Below are 20798 nucleotides of genomic sequence, written 5' to 3' on the forward strand. Positions count from 1 at the left end.
CGCCAGGAAGCCATTGAAGCAAGTACCTGTTTTGGTCAATGGGCTCGAGAACAGCTGCTGGAGGAGTTTGTTTTCTGATGTTCTCAGCACAACTACGATGTCAGCTGGGAGCGTGTCTCTGTTCTTCTCCAGAAACCCACAAACGTTGTACAGAACCTTATGGGACAGAGAAGAAAAGGAAACTCAATGTGAAAAGCATTGCACAGGACATGTGCGGCTGATCAACAGATGATAGATACTGGAGATTCTCCAGAATTTCACAATTGCGTACAAATTTGCCGCATTTTTCAAAACTTATTTCAACTTTCAAATTGTGCGTTGGACAAAACAATAGTGAGAAGTTTTCCCTTTGTAAAAGCTTTTCTCAAAGCAATCGAGCACAAGTGGCAATTTGTAGCACCCCGTAATAGGAATGATTTACCCTGCAATGCCAATATAAGACATACTTTAAAGGGCAGATTCACTGAGTTTGGCCAGATTGTTAGGTTGACCACTGGTCCAAAACACTATCCTTCTGCCCAAGGCGGGGGGAAAACACAAGTCCCAGAATCCCCAATTGATATCTGGCAGTGGATAAATGGAGTTAAACCACAGTTGAACACTGGTTACACATTCCCACTGTAAGAAGCAATGAGCACCACATTTTGAATGAAGATTACCTGACCCAAGAGTGCAGGCACATGTCTTGTCTACTAAAAGCTACTAAACACTTGAGCAACAAAGCACTTGCAACTACTTAATTGAAATGAAATAATGAAGACTGACTGAAAAGTTGCCTAGAATAGGGAGTTTTATACACACAAAAAGTGAATGTAAAGGTTGGCTTCCCCTTTACCGCCTGTAGTGTTGGTGTGGCTTTGTACCCGCAGGAGGTGACCGTGACTGCAATATCATGCCCAACCTTGTACCCCTTGCAAAGAAAGACACTTTACCTTCCCAGCATAGTGCTGAATGCCAAAACAAAGCTCAACGCCCTTTGGCCTCCAAAAGTATTTGCATCTCAGGTTATCTTCAAATTTGTCTGCAAAATAAATATTCCTTGTGTTATTTATTATAAAGGATGTATGAAAGGAAAACATAAAGGATAAGTAAACCTTTAAAATAAGTGAACATGAAATTCACAGGAATGCTTTTCTAAGCACTTTTGCTATTTACATTAGACATCAGACAAGTTTTTTAACTGGATCATGGTGGGAAACTGATTCATTCATATTAACAGTCTACATTCCCTCTAATATCCTGGCATCTGAAAAAATATAATGAATGTAAATTGCCCAATTGCTTAGCATAGCACTCCCATCAATTTTGACCTTGGTGTGTTTTAAAGGGTTACATGCCTTTTAAAGGGGATGTAAGCACTGCTGCTGCTCTACTTTGACCATGTTTTGCTGTACTACGAATCCATAATCGCATGCTCCAACATACTGCCATGCATGAAATCATATACGTTAGTCTAGCAGCATCAAGGTTGTATTATAAAAGGAACATTTGCTCAAAGAATCTCCAGCTCCCCTCGGAACAACAGCCGAATAAATATGATGGATTTAACCAATGAGAGCCCCACCTGATCTGGGTAATTCTGTCTCTTTTACCATCTTCGTCGATAACATTACTTGGCTACAGCCACTGTTTTCTGGTAGCCACTTAGAACGCCTACATGCAGTTCTTTGACAATATTTACAATAAAGGCTGCCAGACATCTACTTAATAAAGCATACCCTGACCTCCCATGCCTCTTTCTTTTTTCTTGAGTTCTTTTTTTTGATAAAACAAATTACCATTCTCACTCATGCAAGAGAGCCGGGTGCTAAATGGACTTACTGCAGCTTGCTACCATATTGTTCAGCAATCATTAGGTCAGTCGCTCAGGAGAATACAGTACTGTACAACATATTTCTGTCATTATCCAGAGCAGGAGATAGAAACAAGAATAACAAACTAAATGCATTTCTATTTATTCTTCTGTTTATGGAATACACTTATTGCCTCATTCAGCTCCATTCTGTGTGATGCCTGGCACTAAGCTATGATACATATGTGCTTTTTTCATAGAATCGGTGAATTGCATCACTACTTTTTGGGGCAATCTGTGTCCACAATTCACACTATCCTATGGGATTTTAACGATAACACAACAAGAATGTTCCAAACTGCTAGAAGCCTGTGTTAACCTCTGAATGTTCTCCTTATGGGGTTATGTGATAAAAGACACTAGGTTTGTCCAGGAGCAGTAACCCATAGCAATCAATCATCAGGCAGCATTTTCTGGTCACCTGTTTAAAAGCAAACGTCTTATTTGATGCTATTAGTTACTGCTCCTGGGCAAACTTAGTGCTTTTTATTACAAATGTGGGTTAATGGTGTTTTTGTTGTAACTGTTTTCTAGGGGGAAACTCATTTCACAGGCCTCCCCATTGGGTACCCATAGCAGCCATACTAACACAGTGAAATAGTTCTATGTATTCTTTCCCAATACACAGATAAGCACAGTAATATTCTGCATTACATTTCATGCCCTCTTACACTTTAGCAAACATGTTCCTACCAACTAAAGTTTGGTCAGTTGCTTGTGGAAATCTGCTCTCTTCATCGAGCAGGGACAGAAGACCCATTGGCTTTTGGAGAAAAGTATCTAAGAGTGGCCGGTTGTCCTCGTACTTCACCAAGGCGGCGTCGATTCCTTCACTCTGGTATTCCATCTGTAAGAGAGAGACTCAAATGCTGAGACATGGTTTCCAGCTACAAAAAATTGAAAGACAGCATGGTGCCCTCCAGCTCTACAGGCTGCTGCAATTTATTGCTCCAGTGATTCCTAGAGATCAGTACAATACAGACAAGGCTACCACATGGGAAGATGCAGCTGGCAGTTATTTTTCCTCTTTACTGGAGGGCAAATGCATTTGGCCAGCCCTGATGCCCAGGCATTAATAGCCCTGACTATGCCTATGTACAGTGTATGCATTAGCAGTGCATTATTCTGGACGTAAACGCTATGCTTTTAGAATGGATCTAACTTCTACTCAGCAGCAAGAAGGAGCAACTCAGCAGCTAAGACCCTCACTGTGTCACTGAGTCTGATGCAGGCAAGCCTGGGTTGTGTGTAAGCACCATGTAATGGGGCAGGTTCCTTTATTGGCAAAAGCTCAAAAACAAAATAATAGATTATAAGAAGGTGCCTTAGCTCATATGATCTGCTGCACAGCTGCCATTGTTATACATTCTGCATTTTTAAGGTTAATCCATGAAAGACAGTGAGTTGTCTGCTAGCAAGAGGTCTGATATAGAATAAAAAGGGTAACATTTAAATAATATTTTCTTTTTAAAATACAAAGAATAAAAATTATTATTGTTAAGACCTGTTCTTGCAGAAAAGATCAATAAACCAATGCAACATGACAATGTGGGCCCAGGGTGCTGGGAGTTAGAGCTTAGGAAAAAACAAAGCGCCTCAGCTTAAAGGTCATTTGGAAAGATAACAGTATTCTATGCTATTTGCAAATGGTCTTTTTATTTTTCCGTTGGTTTTCATTGCTTAACTGCATTCCGGCTTTCCAGTCTGGCATTTAAAAGCATATCTAGCTGTGAGGGCCATTGACTTATTTAGTATTTCCAGTGGGATGAGCAGATCACTTGAAAATTAGGGACATGTCTAAAAAATCCAGCTAGCAGTGCTGAGCTATTATTATTTATTTTAAATAAACATGTATTTAATAGACATGTCTCTGAATCACCTTAAATTCCAACTGGCTAGATATTTAAGGGGCCACAAATGCACAGATCATCATACAGTTCTGGCGTAAATTAGTCAACTTGTAGGGCAAAACGTAGTTATAATCAGTTCCAGTTTAGGTACATTCCACCTGCTGTGATTTATCTAATACCAGATATGTATATTTGAATAGGCTTTGCAGTTCTGATAGGAAGGAATTAACCTACCTGTTCCAGTGCAAATATATGCTGATTAAAATAAAACTGGATCTGTTCATTGGCAATGTTAATGCAAAGCTGCTCGAAGGAGTTCCTTTTGAAGTTTTCAAATCCAAAAATATCTAGAATTCCAACGTTCATTCCACTTTCTGCATTACTTTATAGAAAGACAAAGGAAAGAAGTTCTACAGTAAGTTTCATTCCAAAACTTTGCACAGTAAACTGACGATGATGATTGGACTAGTTGCTCTAATGCTGACCAAACAGGGGTTGTCCACGTTAATCTTTTTTTTTTTTGCTAACAAGGGTTCTGGGCTCAGGGGCTTTATGACGGCTTCCAAATGGAAAATATATTTGGCTTATGTTCGTCACTGGTATATGTAAGGGGTCATCATTAATCTGGAAGAGCCAACAAATTGGAGTGTATTGTGGCCCCTGCCAACAAACATTTTTACAGATCCTACTGTTAAAAGGAAGCATTAGTGATTTGAGGTTAATAGTTATCAAAAAATGTTATTTTGGGCTCTTTAAAGATATAAGGCAGGGGTTTTAGTATGGTGGACATGGAATACAGTTCTTGTATATGCTACCTATCATGCTCGGTCAGCCACTGGCTTTCTAAAGAGGCAGGGAGCATTGCAGTTCTACGCAGCAGTAGGGCCTTGATCACAGCAACCCTGTTTTCACGGACAAAAGCTATATTTTACATCTATTTCCTCTTTACGCCTTGAGAGTTGCTTGCTATGTCTATGGAAAAAATGACATATAAGCCCATGACATGGTTGCCCCCGCTTACTGGTAACACATCAGTCTCATACCCAAATATTGTGCAACATTTGCTACTTGCCATATATTTTTGTCTGGCTGCAGAAGTGTATTGATCCTATTAACTATCCAGCTAAAAAGTCTGCCATACAGAGCTTTGGACATTGCATCCCGGACATCAGCCGCTTTGTCCACTGTATTTGTCCGTATAATGGTTTCGCCTCTAGTTACTACACAATGGGAGGTGAGAGCTTCTTGGAGTTCTTCTGAACCAATGCTGAGAAGGGAGGCAGCTGCAAAAGAACAAATACATTATAAAGAGTAAGTATGCACTCAAGTATATTACTATAGTTATATAGCAGTTTGTATGTTCTCCTTGTGTCTGTGTGGGTTTCCTCCGCATACTCTGGTTTCCTCACACACTCCAAAAACATATAAACAGGTTAATCGGCTCCTAAATAAATTGCCTATAGGTTGTGTGATAGGGACCTTAGATTGTAAACTCATGTGGGACAGAGACTGATGTGAATGATGTATAATTTCTGTAAAGATCTGTGGAAATGTGTCAGTGCTATATAAATAACAGGAAATAAACACGGAATTGAAAATTTTTCACCGAGCGGTTCTCTTTAACCCTTCCTTATCCTAATTTGCAAATTTGGATTCACTTAGGTATTCGGCCGAATCTTTCATGAATGATTCGGGGTCAGGCTGAATCCAAAAATTGGTGCTTACCGATTAAGAACAATTCAATGTATGTCCTTTTACCTCAGTACCAATGGAGCTTACAATCTAAGTTTCAGCGAAGAGCTAACTTAAAAACACATCAACTTCTACACATCGTTTTTTTTGTGTCATTGAGAATTACCATTTTCTAAGGCTTCTCCGTTTGGTACCTCACTTTTATCAATCTGATGTTTAGAAGAAATAGCTGTAAATTCAATATTTCCTGTATTTAATATTCCAGCCAAAATTCTGTACACTGAGTGGACTTCCTGTTAAAGAAACAAAAATTAAAGATACACAGAAAATACTTGTGGCTCTGAGGTTGGAAAGGAGTTAACTTCAAAACAAAGTTAAGACCTTTTAAAAGTGTAGATAGGAATATGTAAGTCTAATAGCCTATTTTTTATTGTTGGACATGCCCAACAACCCAGCTGTCCCTGCTACAAAGCCCTGTTGCTATTGCTATTGCCCCTAGCAGCAACAGGGACATTCCAGATTTGAGAGAGGCAGAATAGAAAAGCAAATCATTCCAAAAAGTAAGCATCTGAAAATAGATTATTTTGGTTGAAAAGATACATTTAACTTCTGGTGAACTTGCATTTTTGTCCCCAGGATCCCATCTGATACTGTTCTCTCTAAACCAAAAAGCTAAGGCCAGCCCTGCTCCAGAAGTGTAATGTTTGTTGTAATTGGCTAGATGAGTAATGTAGGGGAGCTTAGCAAGAACTCATGTTCTGTCTCTCCTGTGAGAGTACGGAGAGTTGTAGGTGACTACCCAACTGGAGATAAAGGCCCACATGTTTTATATCCCTCAGTAATGTCTTTTATTTGTCCTGTATTGTTTGCGTTATTGTTCTGCACAATGGCAACTCTCACCATTTTTCTGATAAAGTAACCTGTAAGCTGGCAATGAATGTTCTGAAATGTCAGGGAAAGGGTGATTCTTTTCTATCATAGACTCCAGAGCACATTAAGGCTGCCATACACATGAAAGAGCTGTAACATTCGCAGAAACATATAAACTATTTCCAGTATTCAACAGAAGGCAAACTGTTAGCAGAAAATGCAGTCTAACACAGACAGAAATATTCAGGCAACCTTAGTTTATTCAGAGTAGAAGAAAGTTTTCTATGCAGCTATGTCCTAAATGGACTTTCTAGTTGATATCCTGTTGTATAGTACATGAGGGTTATCAAAACCACTGCCACCAGCATACATCCCCCTGTTCCAATCTAGATAGGACAGTCCAAAATTCATATATCAAAACTGGGTGTAGATTCCACAACAATGCCATGTCCATGCCCAATTTTAAATTCAGTGCAGTGAGGGACAGTATGCTGCAACTGCCAATAATCTACAGGAATCCCACTGTCCTCCTCCACTTGAACTTATATCTTGAACTGATAGGAACCCATGACCAATCAGCAGTTGTGAACTCACTACCTTCAAGCTGTTCAAAATGAAGGGCAAGACCACCATTTGTTGAAAAATGTGTCCCTCAAGCTCCCTTGAATCCATGCCCCCATATACTACTCAAGGCCTTCAAGCTCTCTTGAGTTTATTGCCCTCTATATGTTAGTATATCCTTTACTTTCCAAATGTTATGAACTCATTTTCCTCTAGCTGCTGTTATCTAATTACTATCCAGCTCTTGTGTGCCCACTGCCCTCTGACTCTTGTGTTCCACACCTATTACTTACCTCATTACTGAATCCTATGATTCTGAAGCAATGTTGAATTGCTGCAAACTGCCTTCTATACGATTCATTATTGACAATATCCTGCATTACTGTCCCCGTTTCATTGTTGATATAGCTTAAAATTAAAAAAATAATTGTAATTAACACAATATTAAAAACAGCATTTTTTAAAACTAAATGACAAGAATGACCCTTCTTACCTAGGCGGCTTTTTTTCCGGCAGTCTGTATTCTGACAGCTTTTTGTGATGGTGCAGTCCAGCATAAATGTAATAAAAAATATGGAAATTTTTCTCCCCTCTGCGTAAAAGAGAATATATCAGTCATTACAAAGCAAACTCTCCCGCACATACTGCTGACGATTAGTGGTCACTGAGCAGAAAATAACATATATACTTGGAATATGGTATCATAGACCTCCACAATAGATTATTAGAAGGAACTTAAGGCTAGCATCAATCTAGTATATGGTGCCAGCACAGCGAGCTACATGCACTGGGCAGTAAATGAATCCATTACCATGTTCCCACCATCAGTATCTGCCTACACACTACACTACACTAGACTTACACAGCTTGCTTGATGACCCTTGATTTCTCCAAGAGATATTCTGAAATCTTTGCACCCATCACTGCTCCAGTAGGTGTAAACATCATTTCCAGGTATTTCCCAAAGCGGCTGGAGTTGTCATTGATAACTGTACATGCATTGCCAAAGGCTTCAACCAGTGGGTTCACTTGCAGAATCTTTTCTCTCAGTGCTCTGTTATTTGCCTTAACAGAATAAACATATATATCAGCAGGCCATAGATATAGCAGCATTTGACACTATGCTAAAAAAACATAATACGTGTTATAAAGTAGATAGGAAGTAAAGTTGTGGATTCTAAACAGAGGGTGATTTTCTGTTTATAACATCTACCATCTTTCTAGGACTATTTTTTAGATTTTCTTTCTAGTTGATATATTGTTGTATAGAAAATGAGAGTTGTAAAAACCACTGTCACCCAGGATACATCCCTTCTGTTCCACTTTAGATGGAACAGCCCAAATTCACAGACCAAAAAAGATTGAACCCAAACTTCCGCTACAGTGCAATGTCAAAATGAGGGTTGATTGGGGTTTGGCAAAAATGTCCCAGTATTTTATGGATAGTATGCTGCAACCGATGTAAGGCCACTACCTTAAATCTGCAGAATACCCACAGCATTCCTTCACATTAGCAGTATTGGATTTGTATCTCTTGGGTTGATAGATTCCCACAGTTGTCTTAAACTCACTAGCAGCTGTGTTTGTGATCCCGAGTGAATTCACAAAAACTGAAGGATTTCATGAGGGTCGAACTGGTCTGCCAGTAAACTGGGAAAAAACCCAGTTGGCCCCGGCGGCCCAGACCCAATCCCCCCACCGGTCTCCCTCCCCCGACGCACTGAAGGTAAGTTTCACTTGTTTGCGTGTTCGCAAGGGGGTTGGACGGGTGGGGGGCCCCCTGCAGGGAGGTGTGAAGGCCGCTGTGGGAGCCCATTGGGGAGTGCAGGGGCCTCTGAATCAGTAGCCCCGGTGGGCCCTGCACCCCCCAGTCTGACCCTGGATTCCATCAGCCCAAGAGATCCACATCCAAGTCCAGTTGTGCTTAAAATGAATGTGAATAGCAGCTGACTGACCCTATTCATTAAAGATACATGCGTCCAAACACTCTCACTATAGTGCAGGTAAGCAAAGGCTTAACCTACAGCTGACCTTAATCATCTAAATGTTGTCATTGTAGGACCCGCACCCAACCTGTACCCACAACATCCCACTCTGTACCCTTTCTGTGAGTTTATGTACTTCCCCAGTCTGATCTGCACTCAACCCCAACCTGCACAGGTCACTTCAAATTTCAACCTGAACCATAACCAACCCACAGGTCCATTGGGTGTTTGGTCAACCCACACATCAATATCTCCTTGCACATCCATATAGTTGCTACAAGAAGGACCAGAACTAGGAGTAGGCAGACAAGGAAAATGCCTAGGATGCAATTTTTGGAGGTACGATACAGTACAACTTCTGCCTGCCTACCCAGAGTTTGCCCCTTTTGTTGCTGTCACCACCCCCCTCACACTCCTCCCATTCGCTGTTTGGCCCGCCATTATGTTCACCATGCTTCTCCTGGGGATGCTTAACAAGAGGAAGGTGATAGTACCTTCTTTTATTATACTAAATCCAAGCACATTTCATAAATATTATTATTTAAAAGGGGTGTGGCCACTCGTGGAGCTAGTCAGGATCAGTTAAGATTAGTTGGCTTCTCACTGATACTTGTAGGTAAAAGCAACTGTCTTATTACAAAGAAAAAGCCAAAGAAGGCAAAACTAAAAAACTGTGTTTTTATGGCATTATGGGAAACAACACTGTTTTTATAGTGTTTCTGGATAAAAGAGTTGTGGATAATAGATCCCCTGAATATAAGCATCTGTGTAGAGGTAATTGATTTTAGGATGTTACAAAACCAATCTAACAGATTGCACATTCCATGTCTTTATGGCACAATGGGGCAAAAGTACCTTTCCGAGGAAGGTCAAATGTTGGACAATGAGATGGGCACTTTCTGTCTTCCCAGCACCGCTCTCTCCGCTGATGATAATGCACTGACAAGCAGCAGAAATAATGAGGTGTCAAATATTAGCACAAAGCAATTGAGTGCATTCATCTACAGAAACAATAACAAAACTTCCAATAGTGTTTATTTTTCGTAGTCTGACTCTTCTCAGTTATGCACGAGAAATGGATGATAATGATTCTTAAAAAGGCATTATAATGAAATATATTGGTGTGTAGGCACCATCTCAGTGCATTGTGCCTGAGTCTGAGCTTTCAGAAGGAGCCAGCGCTACACATTAGAACTGCTTTTAGGTAAGCTATTGTTTCTCCTACTCCCCATGTAACCGGAGGAGTCCCAAGCCAGACTTGGATTTCTTACTATTGAGTGCTATTCTGATATCTACTGGGAGCTGCTATCTTGCTCCCTTCCCATTGTTCTGCTGATCGGCTGCTGGGAGGGGGATATCACTCCAACTTGCAGCGCAGCAGTAAAGTGTGACTGAAGTTTATCAGAGCACAGGTAACATGGCTGTAGCATCCTGGAAAATTAACAATATGGCTAGCCCCATGTGAAATATCTAAATTAAATATAAATAAATATCTTTGTGTTTTTGAAAGAACAGATTTCAATGCAGCATTCTGCTGCAGAAGCTCTATTAACTGATGAATTTTTTAAAAAAACATGTTTTCCCATGGCAGTATTCCTTTAAGCTACCTTAGTAAGTCAGGCCAAGAGGTTTGGGCAGCTGTAGCAGGTAATATGTGGGCTTCATTTGCAAAGTTCAAGGAAGAAAAGTGCTAATAATGGTTGCAAACCGTCATGCACTTTTGTGCCTTTCCCTACACTTTCAAAAAATAGCCGTAGGTGTTTGCTCTCCAAACCTGCCAGACCTGTGACTACCCTGGGGATACAGCACTGCCTGCATTCTGTACAGCATATCCGCCACTTTCTTGTTCAGAAACAGGACTGCCTTGTACTAACTAGCTAGGGCTCTACACCTCATGCCAGGGTTTTATTGCCTCAAGTCCAAGTAACCTGGCACTAAGCTGTGAGCAGGGTACTGTTACCAGGGACATTTTGGCACCTAGTGCCACCCTGGGGCAGCCTATGGGGTACTTAGCATGAGAAAATGCTCACTAGGTTAAGGCAGTCAAATTCCTTGTAGCAGAAATCTTGCAAACCTGCAGGGATTTTATTAGGGAACCGGTTTGTAAAGTCACACACAAAAAGATCAAGCACCTCATTAGTTTTTAACACAGTAAAAAGTCTGTATGGTGACTTAATACATTGTAGAATCTTGCCCATATTATTTCAATAACACAGAAAAGATAGCTAATGGGGTATTAAACATTATGATGCATTAAACATTGTTCACAGTACATTATGCTGAATGCATGAAAGCGCATATTTGGCACCGCTTTACCTGATCTTTGCAGAAGGTAACCATGCCCTGGTACGCTGCATCTGCTGAGGCAAATATATGGGGAGGGTTTGAGGCACGCTTGACTCCATGGTAAAGCTTGGAAAACTGAAGAGAAAGAAAGTGAAGATTTTTAGTGAAATGCCAGCAATAAACATGCATCAACATTTTTTATGACCCTCCTTCAGCATCATTTTACGGCAATTTAAAGGGGTGGTTCACCTTCAAGTTACCTTCAAGTTAATTTTTAGTATGTTATAGAATGGCCAATTCTTAGCAACTTTTCAAATGGTCTTCATCTTTCAGTTTACTTTTTATAGTTCTTGAATAGTGATGGGCATGGATTCGCGGCCATTGGCGGATTGTTTCGCGAAATGGATGAAAAAATTCGCCATGGGTCCAAAAATTGTTGCGTGTCAAAAAAGAATAGTTGCGGGCGTCTAAAGAATAGTTGCGGGCGTCTAAAGAATAATTGTGGGCGTCAAAAGAATAGCCGCGTGACAAAAGAATAGCCGCAGGTGACAATTTTTTTTACTTACTTACTAGGGTAATTTGGACCCTAGCAACCAGATAGCTGCTGAAATTCCAAACTGGAGAGCTGCAGAACATTAAGCTAACTAATTTAAACACCAAAATAAAAAAAATGAAGACCAAATGCAAATTGTCTAAGGATATCACTCACCTTAACAGCAATGGAGGGAGGGGCTACAAGTATCAATAACTCCACTAGCAGAAAATTATCAGGGCAGAGTGACTATACGTGATAATTCCACCGTAAATATATTCCACATTATACTGCATGAGGCTTTTATTTTTTTTTAGTGCAGTTTTGGGCTCCAGTCCTTAAGAAGGATATTAATGAGCTGGAGAGAGTGCAGAGACTGCAACTAAACTGGTAAAGGGGATGGAAGATTAAAACTATGAGGTGAGACTGTCAGGGTTGGGGTTGTTTGCTCTGGAAAAGAGGCGCTTGGGGGGGAAATGATTACTCTGTACAAGTACATTAGAGGGGATTATAGGCAGATAGGGGGTGTTGTGTTTTCCCATAAAAGCAATCAACGCACCAGAGGTCACCCCTTTAGATTAGAGGAACGGAGCTTCCATTTGAAGCAGCGTAGGTGGTTTTTCACGGTGAGGGCAGTGAGGTTGGGGAATGCACTTCCTAGTGATGTGGTAATGGCAGATTCTGTTAATGCCTATAAGAGGGGCCTGGATGAGTTCTTGAACAAGCATAGTATCCAAGGCTATTGTGATACATATATCTACAGTTAGTATTGATATTTGTATATATAGTTTATGTATGTGAGTGTATAGATTGGTAACTATAGGTTGTGAGTGCTGGGTTTACTTGGAAGGGTTGAACTTGATGGATTCTGGTTTTTTCAACCCTATGTAACTATGTTACTGTGTAACTATTTTCCACAAGGGAATGAACCTTCCATTCTTTCACCATACCCAATCAGATACTGGGATTTGGTTAGCATTAAAAATCATCTTGTTCTCCTACCTGCGGAGAGTAAATGCTGAGATTCTGGAAGGGGTTTAAAGCTATTAATATATCCCCAACGTAGGTGTAAATCTGCAAGTCAGCATATCGGGTCTGTAACTGATGTATTATAGTGTCCTAAAAGAAGAAAAAAAAGATGTAAGACAATCTGCCAGCTAAGTATTGATATTGCAGTAATTATTATATTTCGTCAGCATTCACTTTGACACCCTCGGAATCTAAGATTTATAAATCCATTGAAGCACTGGAAACAAAGCACATTTTAGCCATCACTCTGACTGCCTTCAATCTGTGGTATCTGTTATTCCTTTCATGTGAAGAAAACAAATCTAATTTCCTTCAATTTGTGTAGAAAAAATCAGCATGCCTATGGCAGGATTACAATTCACTTTTTCTCATAAAATTGTGAGCTGGAAGCACTGGGTTAGGTGCTTGTTCATATATTTACTCTAGTGTGAGTGAAAAACCTTGGTCTGGGTAAAACAAAGGTGCTTATTAGTTAAATGGCTACATTGCATGGCTGTAACCCCCTTAAATCTTTGCAAAAAAATTATTTTAGGCACCTTAGTGATATGGTAGCATTAGGGTGCCCCCTAGTTGCCTCCTTCAATGAAGCAGGCAGTAACTCCAGAGTTCTGGTTATTCCATGTTGCCATGGAGGTAAAAGGTGCAAGTATAGGGCCTGTTAGGGACAGGGTGGCCCAGGGGCCCCCACACCCCCCAAAAGGGGCATTCACCATGCCCCCCACACCCCCCTTAGGGTCCCTCACTGCACGCCCAATCCCCTCCCTTGAGCATGTATACCTTTCCACTACAGTGCATTGGGGGAAAGAGATCAGACATTGGGGGAGTGCCATAGGGATCAAGTCTGGGTACAGTCTGACCCTGGTTAGGGAAAATACTACATAAAGCACTTCCATAAATTCAATACTTGCTGATCTTAGAAGAGGAATGAGTTAACATTCCATGAACAATATCAGTGTCAGACTGGGCCGGCAGAACACCGGGAAAAAAACCCAGTGGAGCCTGACCCTAGTGGGCCCTGCGACCCTTCTGATCCAGCCCTATACTCCCGCTCCTCCTGCCAGGAACTGCACCCAAATCACGGAGGGGGTGTGGTATGTGGTGCGTGGGTTGGAGGGGGGAGCAGGAACTTGCAACTGGGGTGGGGGGCTCCCAGGTAGCGGCCCCGGTGGGCCCCTGACACCTCAGTCCGACACTGAACAATACAATAGCAGAACCTTTCAGAAAAACTTTAGGTTCCATATAAGCAGCTCAATGACTATCCCCTCAGATCATTAAGAACAATAACAAAGCGTAGGAAAGAAGTATCATTCAGCCTGTAATTACTAAACTATTATTAGATTGCGCAGGATAAACTAGAACTCATTAAGGAATAAACAGATTTTAATTATTAGCCCTTTAACCCCAGACTGTAGAACTGGCATTTTGTGGCCACGTTAGCCATTATCAGTGCTTCTCCTCGACTGCAAGGAGTGTGGATTTAGCAACATCTTCTGCTCCTGGGGGATTTGAGCACTGAAACTGTATAAGCTGTATAGAGCAAGTAGATCTATTTAAGGATCATATATAATTATTATTAGGCAAAACAATTCTTACCTCATCCAGAACTTCAAGGTTAACCAGGTCATCATCTAGGCAAGAGTTTTCCTTTGTCTGTAGAACATAAGGCCTTTTGGTATGCATGCGTTCGTACCTGCAATGGAGATATGTACAACTCTAGCATTACAGTTACTGTACCATTCCCCAGTTTAAGTTATTATACATAACATCTTGTCCCAGCAACTCCGGCTTCTAAACCAAAATGTGTTAAAGAGCCCCACACAGCATAGAAACCCCCAATATACCTATCACTGTAATCTGTTCCTTCAAAAAGTAGGAATAAATACCATTTTATATGCTGAAATCCAGCTGTAAAACTTGGTAGGGGAGGGACTAAAACACTGATGTTACAAATGGTAACAATTTCTTCACAGCTTACAGACAGCATGCAGGAACTACATAACCCACAATGCATTGCACTGGCAGCTTCCTTTTCTTAGTGACATTATGTGTGCAGGGAATTGTGGGATTGGGAGGATGCAGGCTGAAGGCAGGCTGAGGACAGGCGACTACTGTTACATTTTATTTGAGTGCCAAAGTAGTCAGCCAGATCAGCAGGGGAACAGGGGGCGGGAACTGTTCCAAACCATATTATTACATTAAAAATCGTGAAAAGGCTGCATGTTTCTTAACTGATGTATATCGCAAACTTGCTTGAAATTATGTTAGACTTTGCAAAAAGCATACGTTATGCTTGGGTGGCGATCCCCTTTAAAAGTTATCATAAACAGTATTAATTTTGCTTAGCATATATAGTTATTTTAATCTCTTTATTCCTTAAGTTCTTAAACAGCCTCAGGTGAGTTATTTACAGTGTTTCTAGCACTTGTATGTCAATGCCAATAGCCAGAGCGCATATTTATGAGAAACACCCAGTCCATGACATCACCAATGCCAATAGCCAATGAGCATGTTTATGAAATACACCCAGTCAATGACATCACCAATGCCAATAGCCAATGAGCATGTTTATGAGATACACCCAGTCAATGACATCACCAATGCCAATAGCCAATGAGCATGTTTATGAGATACACCCAGTCCATGACATCACCAATGCCAATAGCCAATGAGCATGTTTATGAGATACACCCAGTCAATGACATCACCAATGCCAATAGCCAATGAGCATGTTTATGAGATACACCCAGTCCATGACATCAACAATGCCAATAGCCAATGAGCATGTTTATGAGATACACCCAGTCCATGACATCAACAATGCCAATAGCCAATGAGCATGTTTATGAGATACACCCAGTCCATGACATCACTACTAATGCACAAACATGCAGATGCTCTGGATGAACACTTGTTCATTGTGAAACTCTGCAGAAATCAGAGGAAATATAAATGGCGGAACACTGTACAACATCACTAGAAACTGTTAGAAAGCAAAGTTCTTATCATAACACAATATTTAATATTTAAGCTTGATACATTTCTATTAGGCTTCAAAGCTCTTAAATACAACGTCAATAACCCTACGTAAATCTATACATTACTCCAGTATACAATCAACTTGCAGTACCTCTTTAAAACCAAGAGCGCAGGTAGAAATCACAGCACACTAAACAGATAAAAATGAAAACACAATGGAAAGTAAAGGGTTCTTTTGCCCCTTGTTTACCTTTCTCCATTCTCTAACGTCTCCTCTGGTGAGCTGCCTTTTTGGAACATGATTCTCCTTATGTGTAACGCAGCCTTGTGGCCATGGATTTAATCTTTGGTCTTTATGTTACGGAATTAGAAGCAAAGTCATTTATCTGCTAACTCTGTGTAATCTGATTATATCCCAACAGCCACCAGGAAGAGGTTAACTAGAGCTAAGATAATTCACACAGCACCTCCGCGGCTGGGCTCCTCACCTTCTGGTGTGTGTGGTGTCCTACATTTTGTTCTGGCAGAGGAGGCACAGATACAGAATTAAACAAACCCCTGCTGTGAAACATTTAGTTCTGATCCTCCTTCCTTCCAGCAGCCACAAGATCAGAAACCTATCTATGTGTCGGCTCTTTGATTTCCCTTTAAAAAACATTTTAGTTCCAGTTAATGTGTTCATTACTTTGCCTGCCCCTATATCTTTAGGTTTTGCCTTGGCCTTGTACAACCTATTGTGATTACTTAAGAACTAAAGCTTTTTAAAACACAGGCTCGGCCCACTTATAATATCTGTTTATCCATATATTTTGGATATAACCCCTCACACAGACTTTACACTTATTTTGAATAGAGATTGTACCAGGGAACTGAGGATAAAGACATTACCAATAAGAGAAACTGACATTAGTTACTCCCTGCCGCTCACTGACTCTTGTGGGTTCTTTTTTCTTGCTTTTCCGATTTCTTCCACGGCAGAAATTAATTAATTGTAGCAACGTTACCGTAATTTACGCACTTCCACGTTTAGGAAGTTTAATTTCCCCCATTTATCTCATCAGCAAGACAGTTTTAAACCTCGCTTTAACTGCCCTACCATTTAATCTAGGATCCCCTTGTTACTGAAACATGCTCTGGGCAACAATTACATCTACTTTATTCTTAATTTATACAATTCACTATAAAGTTTTATAATGAAACTATTAAAGAAAAATGCCGACACAACAAAAGCATAAAACCCTCCATGTGTGCCGTTTATTTCCCTTATTGCGTTTAGCGGAGCATAGAATCCGGAGGAGTTTAAGATGCAAGGCAATAGGCATTGGAGGTCCCCACAGACTCTGTATGTTACAAGGTATAACTCAGCAGTTATTACACAAACTGAGGGTCAGTTCTGGCAAATTCCCAAGTTTATCCATTTGGGAAGAATATGCAATTAAGGATTGTAATCTTCTCTATATCCCTGACTATCATTCTGCTATGTAACATGTATATTATGTTTCACTTCTTGGACTTATTTTGGACTTCTTGTTATCTATAGATACTGACAGCTATGGGGGTGATCTTTGTATGCACTTTGTGTCCCTTTGTTGTAATAAATCTAGTGCTGGACGATGAGGAGGTTGAATTAATTAATAATAATTCTGCATGGCCATTGCACCCAGCTTAACTTCATTGTCTACAGCAACCTTTTTTACTTGTGAGCCACATTCAAATGTAAAAAGACATGTATAAAAAAGACAAGCATAAACATGTTCCTGGGGGTGCCAAATAAGGGCTGTTATTGGCTATTTGATAGACCCTATATGGACTGGCAGCCTACATAAGGCTCTGTTTGGCAGTACATCTGGATTTTATGCAACCAAAACTTGCCTCCAAGCCAGGAATTCAAAAATAAGCACCTGCTTTGAGGCCACTGGGAGCAACATCCAAGGGGTTGGAGAGCAATATGTTGCTCACGAGCCACTGGTTGGGGACCACTGGTCTACAGATCAGACAGTTACTACTCAGGGGGCATCTACTGGCTTGGTCTTCCACTGGCTATAGCTCTATAGCTTGTTGCCTTATCCACATAACATAAAACACTAAGGGGCTGATTCACAAAAGGTTGTTAAACTTAATGCATAGTTTTATGAAATAAAAAGTGTTCTTTTCTCAGAGGAGGAATTAGTGAGGTGCTATAGATTAAGTAGAGCAACAATCTATAGCCTGTATGAGGTACTGGAGCCTTATCTGCAGCAACAGAAGCCATGCAGTTGCCTGGGCCAGGTCCTGGATGCAATACATTCAGTGTGTGGGAATTATAAAGTTTCCCATCAGTAGAAATGCCTGGAACACTGTAAAAAGAGATTTCTGTTGTGTCAGTGGCATCCCAAATGTCTTAGGTGCTATGATATAACACATAAATATATTGCGTGCTTTAAAATATCACTTAAAAATATGTCATTGCAAAATAATTAATGACAATAAAATCGCTTCTTAATTCAGACAAGTGTCCTTTTTGTGAATCGATCGTTAATTCTCAAAATATAATGATAAAGATAATATTTTGAACGCATGCTTTTTCAGTCTTTAGTGAATCAGCAACTAAGGCTCATTTATCAACACTTGGCAAATTTGCTCATGGGCAGTAACCCATAGCAACCGATCGGTGATTGGCTTTTTTCAGCCATCTGCCGGTAGAACAATGAATGCAACAATGCAAATTGGTTGTCATGGGTTACTGCCCACAGACAAATTTTCCCACTGTCAATAAATGACCCCCACTGTCCTCAGTATATACATTTTACGTACTCACTTAAGCCTTCTCTCCATCCCTCAGCTTGCAGGCTGAGAATGAGTTAGATTTGCTTGGAACAATCCTAAATACTTTTGGCATTTCAATGAATGTGAATTCTAGATTGTTAGGGGAAGGGTAATAGGGGTTATGTAATAAAAGTCACTAAATTTGGCTTACACACTACAGTAATTATGCTCCTATGTATGCTGGGATGCCAGGAGATTAAGTGTCTTGTGTAGGGTCCAAGGAGTTGCCAATGGGAATTAAACCAGGGTCTCTAGCATGAGATCTCCACATCAAAAGCTGATCTCTAGGACAGTGATCCCCAACTAGTGGCTTGTGAGCAACATGTTGCTCACCAACCCCTTGGATGTTGCTCCCAGTGTCCCTAAAAGATAAGATGATGATGCTAGAGAGAACCACTGTTTAGCAGATACTGCCCTGGCGTTAAGGGCAAAGACACACGGCAATTAGTCGAAACGGCTTTTGAAAAAGTTACGGTGGCTGATATTGCTCTGTATTGATTGTCCATTTTACACATAAAACTGGGAGATATACTGTACCTAATGGAGAGCCTGTGACCTCATTGAGCTCTTTTATAGAGGTAAAGGGAAAAATCAACTTTAGTGCTGAATATGAGAGTCTTTTTGTGCAGTGAAGAGCTCTGGAAATAGAGTGTGCTCAAGTGAAAAATAATTGTATTACTGAGCAAACAAGGCAATCTGAGCGCATGATGAGATCTGAGCAGAAGAAAAGAAAGAGGGCAGGGAAGGATTCAGTCCCTTAATAAGCAGAAACATTGGGGTCACTCAAGCACACCTGCCGATTCCACAGCGAGAGCTTTGCCAAACATCCCAGCAGGCAAAGTTGTTGGACTAGTGAAAGAAGTAATAGGGATAATGGCATTGTTTTATTCATAATGCTCCTGCCGTGTTGATGAAATGGGAGATCTGAATAAAAGTCATCAATCTGTAAATGTAAAGATTGAACAGTAAGCTGTAAGGGCGGAAAGGTAAAGCTGGTGAGGTTGCCAAACGATCAAATCTTTCCACAATGTGCCCACCTAAGGTCACAATCACGGGGATACAGGCTGATGGGATGAGGACTGCATCAACATGCCTCAATCAAACATAAAATGAAGGTTGAGGCATGCTGGGAGTTGTAGTCCAGGAACATCAGGGATGTATTCTTAAAGCAATATTGCATAATAAAACTTTTCCCCAAATCTCCAGGGCCAGCAACTGCTCTAAAATGCAAAAAATCAGCCAGTGAAAATCCCAGGTGATCTGTGTAAATCTGGCTCCATGTTCCAGCAATTGGAGTTGGGAGCATAAAGCACAGTTTCCCAGCACTGAACAAGTCTGTGCTTATTCCCATGTCTGATTCCTGTATCATATAATGAAGGGAAAAAATGACATAATTATCTCTATATGTAAGATAACAGCAAGATGCCTGACATAGTGGCGGGATGCACTATAATTATAGATAGCAAAACTATGGGGCACAGTGCTACAATGTTATAGTTGCGTTTACATCCCCTTTATATCTGCCTGTGTCTTGCCACCTTAAGTTACTAAAACAGAAAAGTGCAATGATCCATTGGCCTACCTATTCCAGGGCCTGCCTAGGATCATAGTTTTCCTATCATTCCCCACTCCTATTTTATCAAGAATAAACAACCACACAAGGCCGCCTCCATTCGGCGCCCCCTATCGCAACCCCGCAAATGCGTACGAGCATGCGCGAACAAGCAACCCCCCCTCCCGCTCATGCGCAAGTGGCAAACTTAAGACTCCCATACAGAGTAGTGGGGAGATGTCCCCATTGCTCCGTATGGGAGCAAAATTTGAAAATTTGCCTGTGTCGGGGAGGCATGCCGCCCCTGTGTTTGTGCCGCCCTAGGCCCGGGCCTTTGTGGCCTCTCCACATATCCAGGCCTGCAACCACACACACTGCATATAGAGGTACCACTGAAAACTTTACCTTTTCAGATTAGTTAATGTTTGCAACTTTGAATTTGACTCTGAATTTTGACTCACAATGAATTCACAGTTGTATATTCCTGATTTCTGATATATGAGTCTGGAAGATCATATTTACAAATTATAATCTCTGTAAAAATAAACTGTATTATTCCTAAAGTAAGAGTTGAGGGAAATGTTGCTTTGCCACAAACAGATGTAAACATGGTCATACACAGCCTGATCTCGTATGGTATATTGGTATCATATGGGATTAAATTGACAGATACCTTATGAGGGGACCATACACAGGTTTTCCTTTTTGTAGAAGCTTCATTGGGAAGGGTGCTGATCCCTAGTTAAACAAGTAGTGAGCAGAAGGACTCAGAGAGGCCAGGGTGTGCTGGTACAAACTGTATACCTTA

The 20798-nt window shown here is 40.7% G+C and overlaps 1 protein-coding gene across 2 annotated transcripts in view; it reads right to left on the reverse strand.

Moving 5' to 3' along the window:
• The window catches only part of myo3b (myosin 3b), an 82547-nt gene that overhangs the window by 50900 nt on the left and 10849 nt on the right, over positions 1-20798 (reverse strand). For both annotated transcript variants that reach the window (XM_031893354.1, XM_012971288.3), the window contains exons 3-15: positions 14251-14347; positions 12631-12747; positions 11127-11231; positions 9666-9749; positions 7688-7890; positions 7319-7417; positions 7119-7233; positions 5561-5687; positions 4775-4985; positions 3937-4084; positions 2546-2699; positions 933-1021; positions 27-156 (exon numbers count right to left, since the gene is read on the reverse strand). In XM_031893354.1, the coding sequence (XP_031749214.1) occupies positions 27-156; positions 933-1021; positions 2546-2699; positions 3937-4084; positions 4775-4985; positions 5561-5687; positions 7119-7233; positions 7319-7417; positions 7688-7890; positions 9666-9749; positions 11127-11231; positions 12631-12747; positions 14251-14347 (1679 nt within the window). The remainder of the gene's footprint in view (positions 1-26; positions 157-932; positions 1022-2545; positions 2700-3936; positions 4085-4774; positions 4986-5560; positions 5688-7118; positions 7234-7318; positions 7418-7687; positions 7891-9665; positions 9750-11126; positions 11232-12630; positions 12748-14250; positions 14348-20798) is intronic.

Source organism: Xenopus tropicalis, chromosome 9 (assembly GCF_000004195.4).
Source record: "Xenopus tropicalis strain Nigerian chromosome 9, UCB_Xtro_10.0, whole genome shotgun sequence".
NCBI lineage: Eukaryota > Metazoa > Chordata > Amphibia > Anura > Pipidae > Xenopus > Xenopus tropicalis.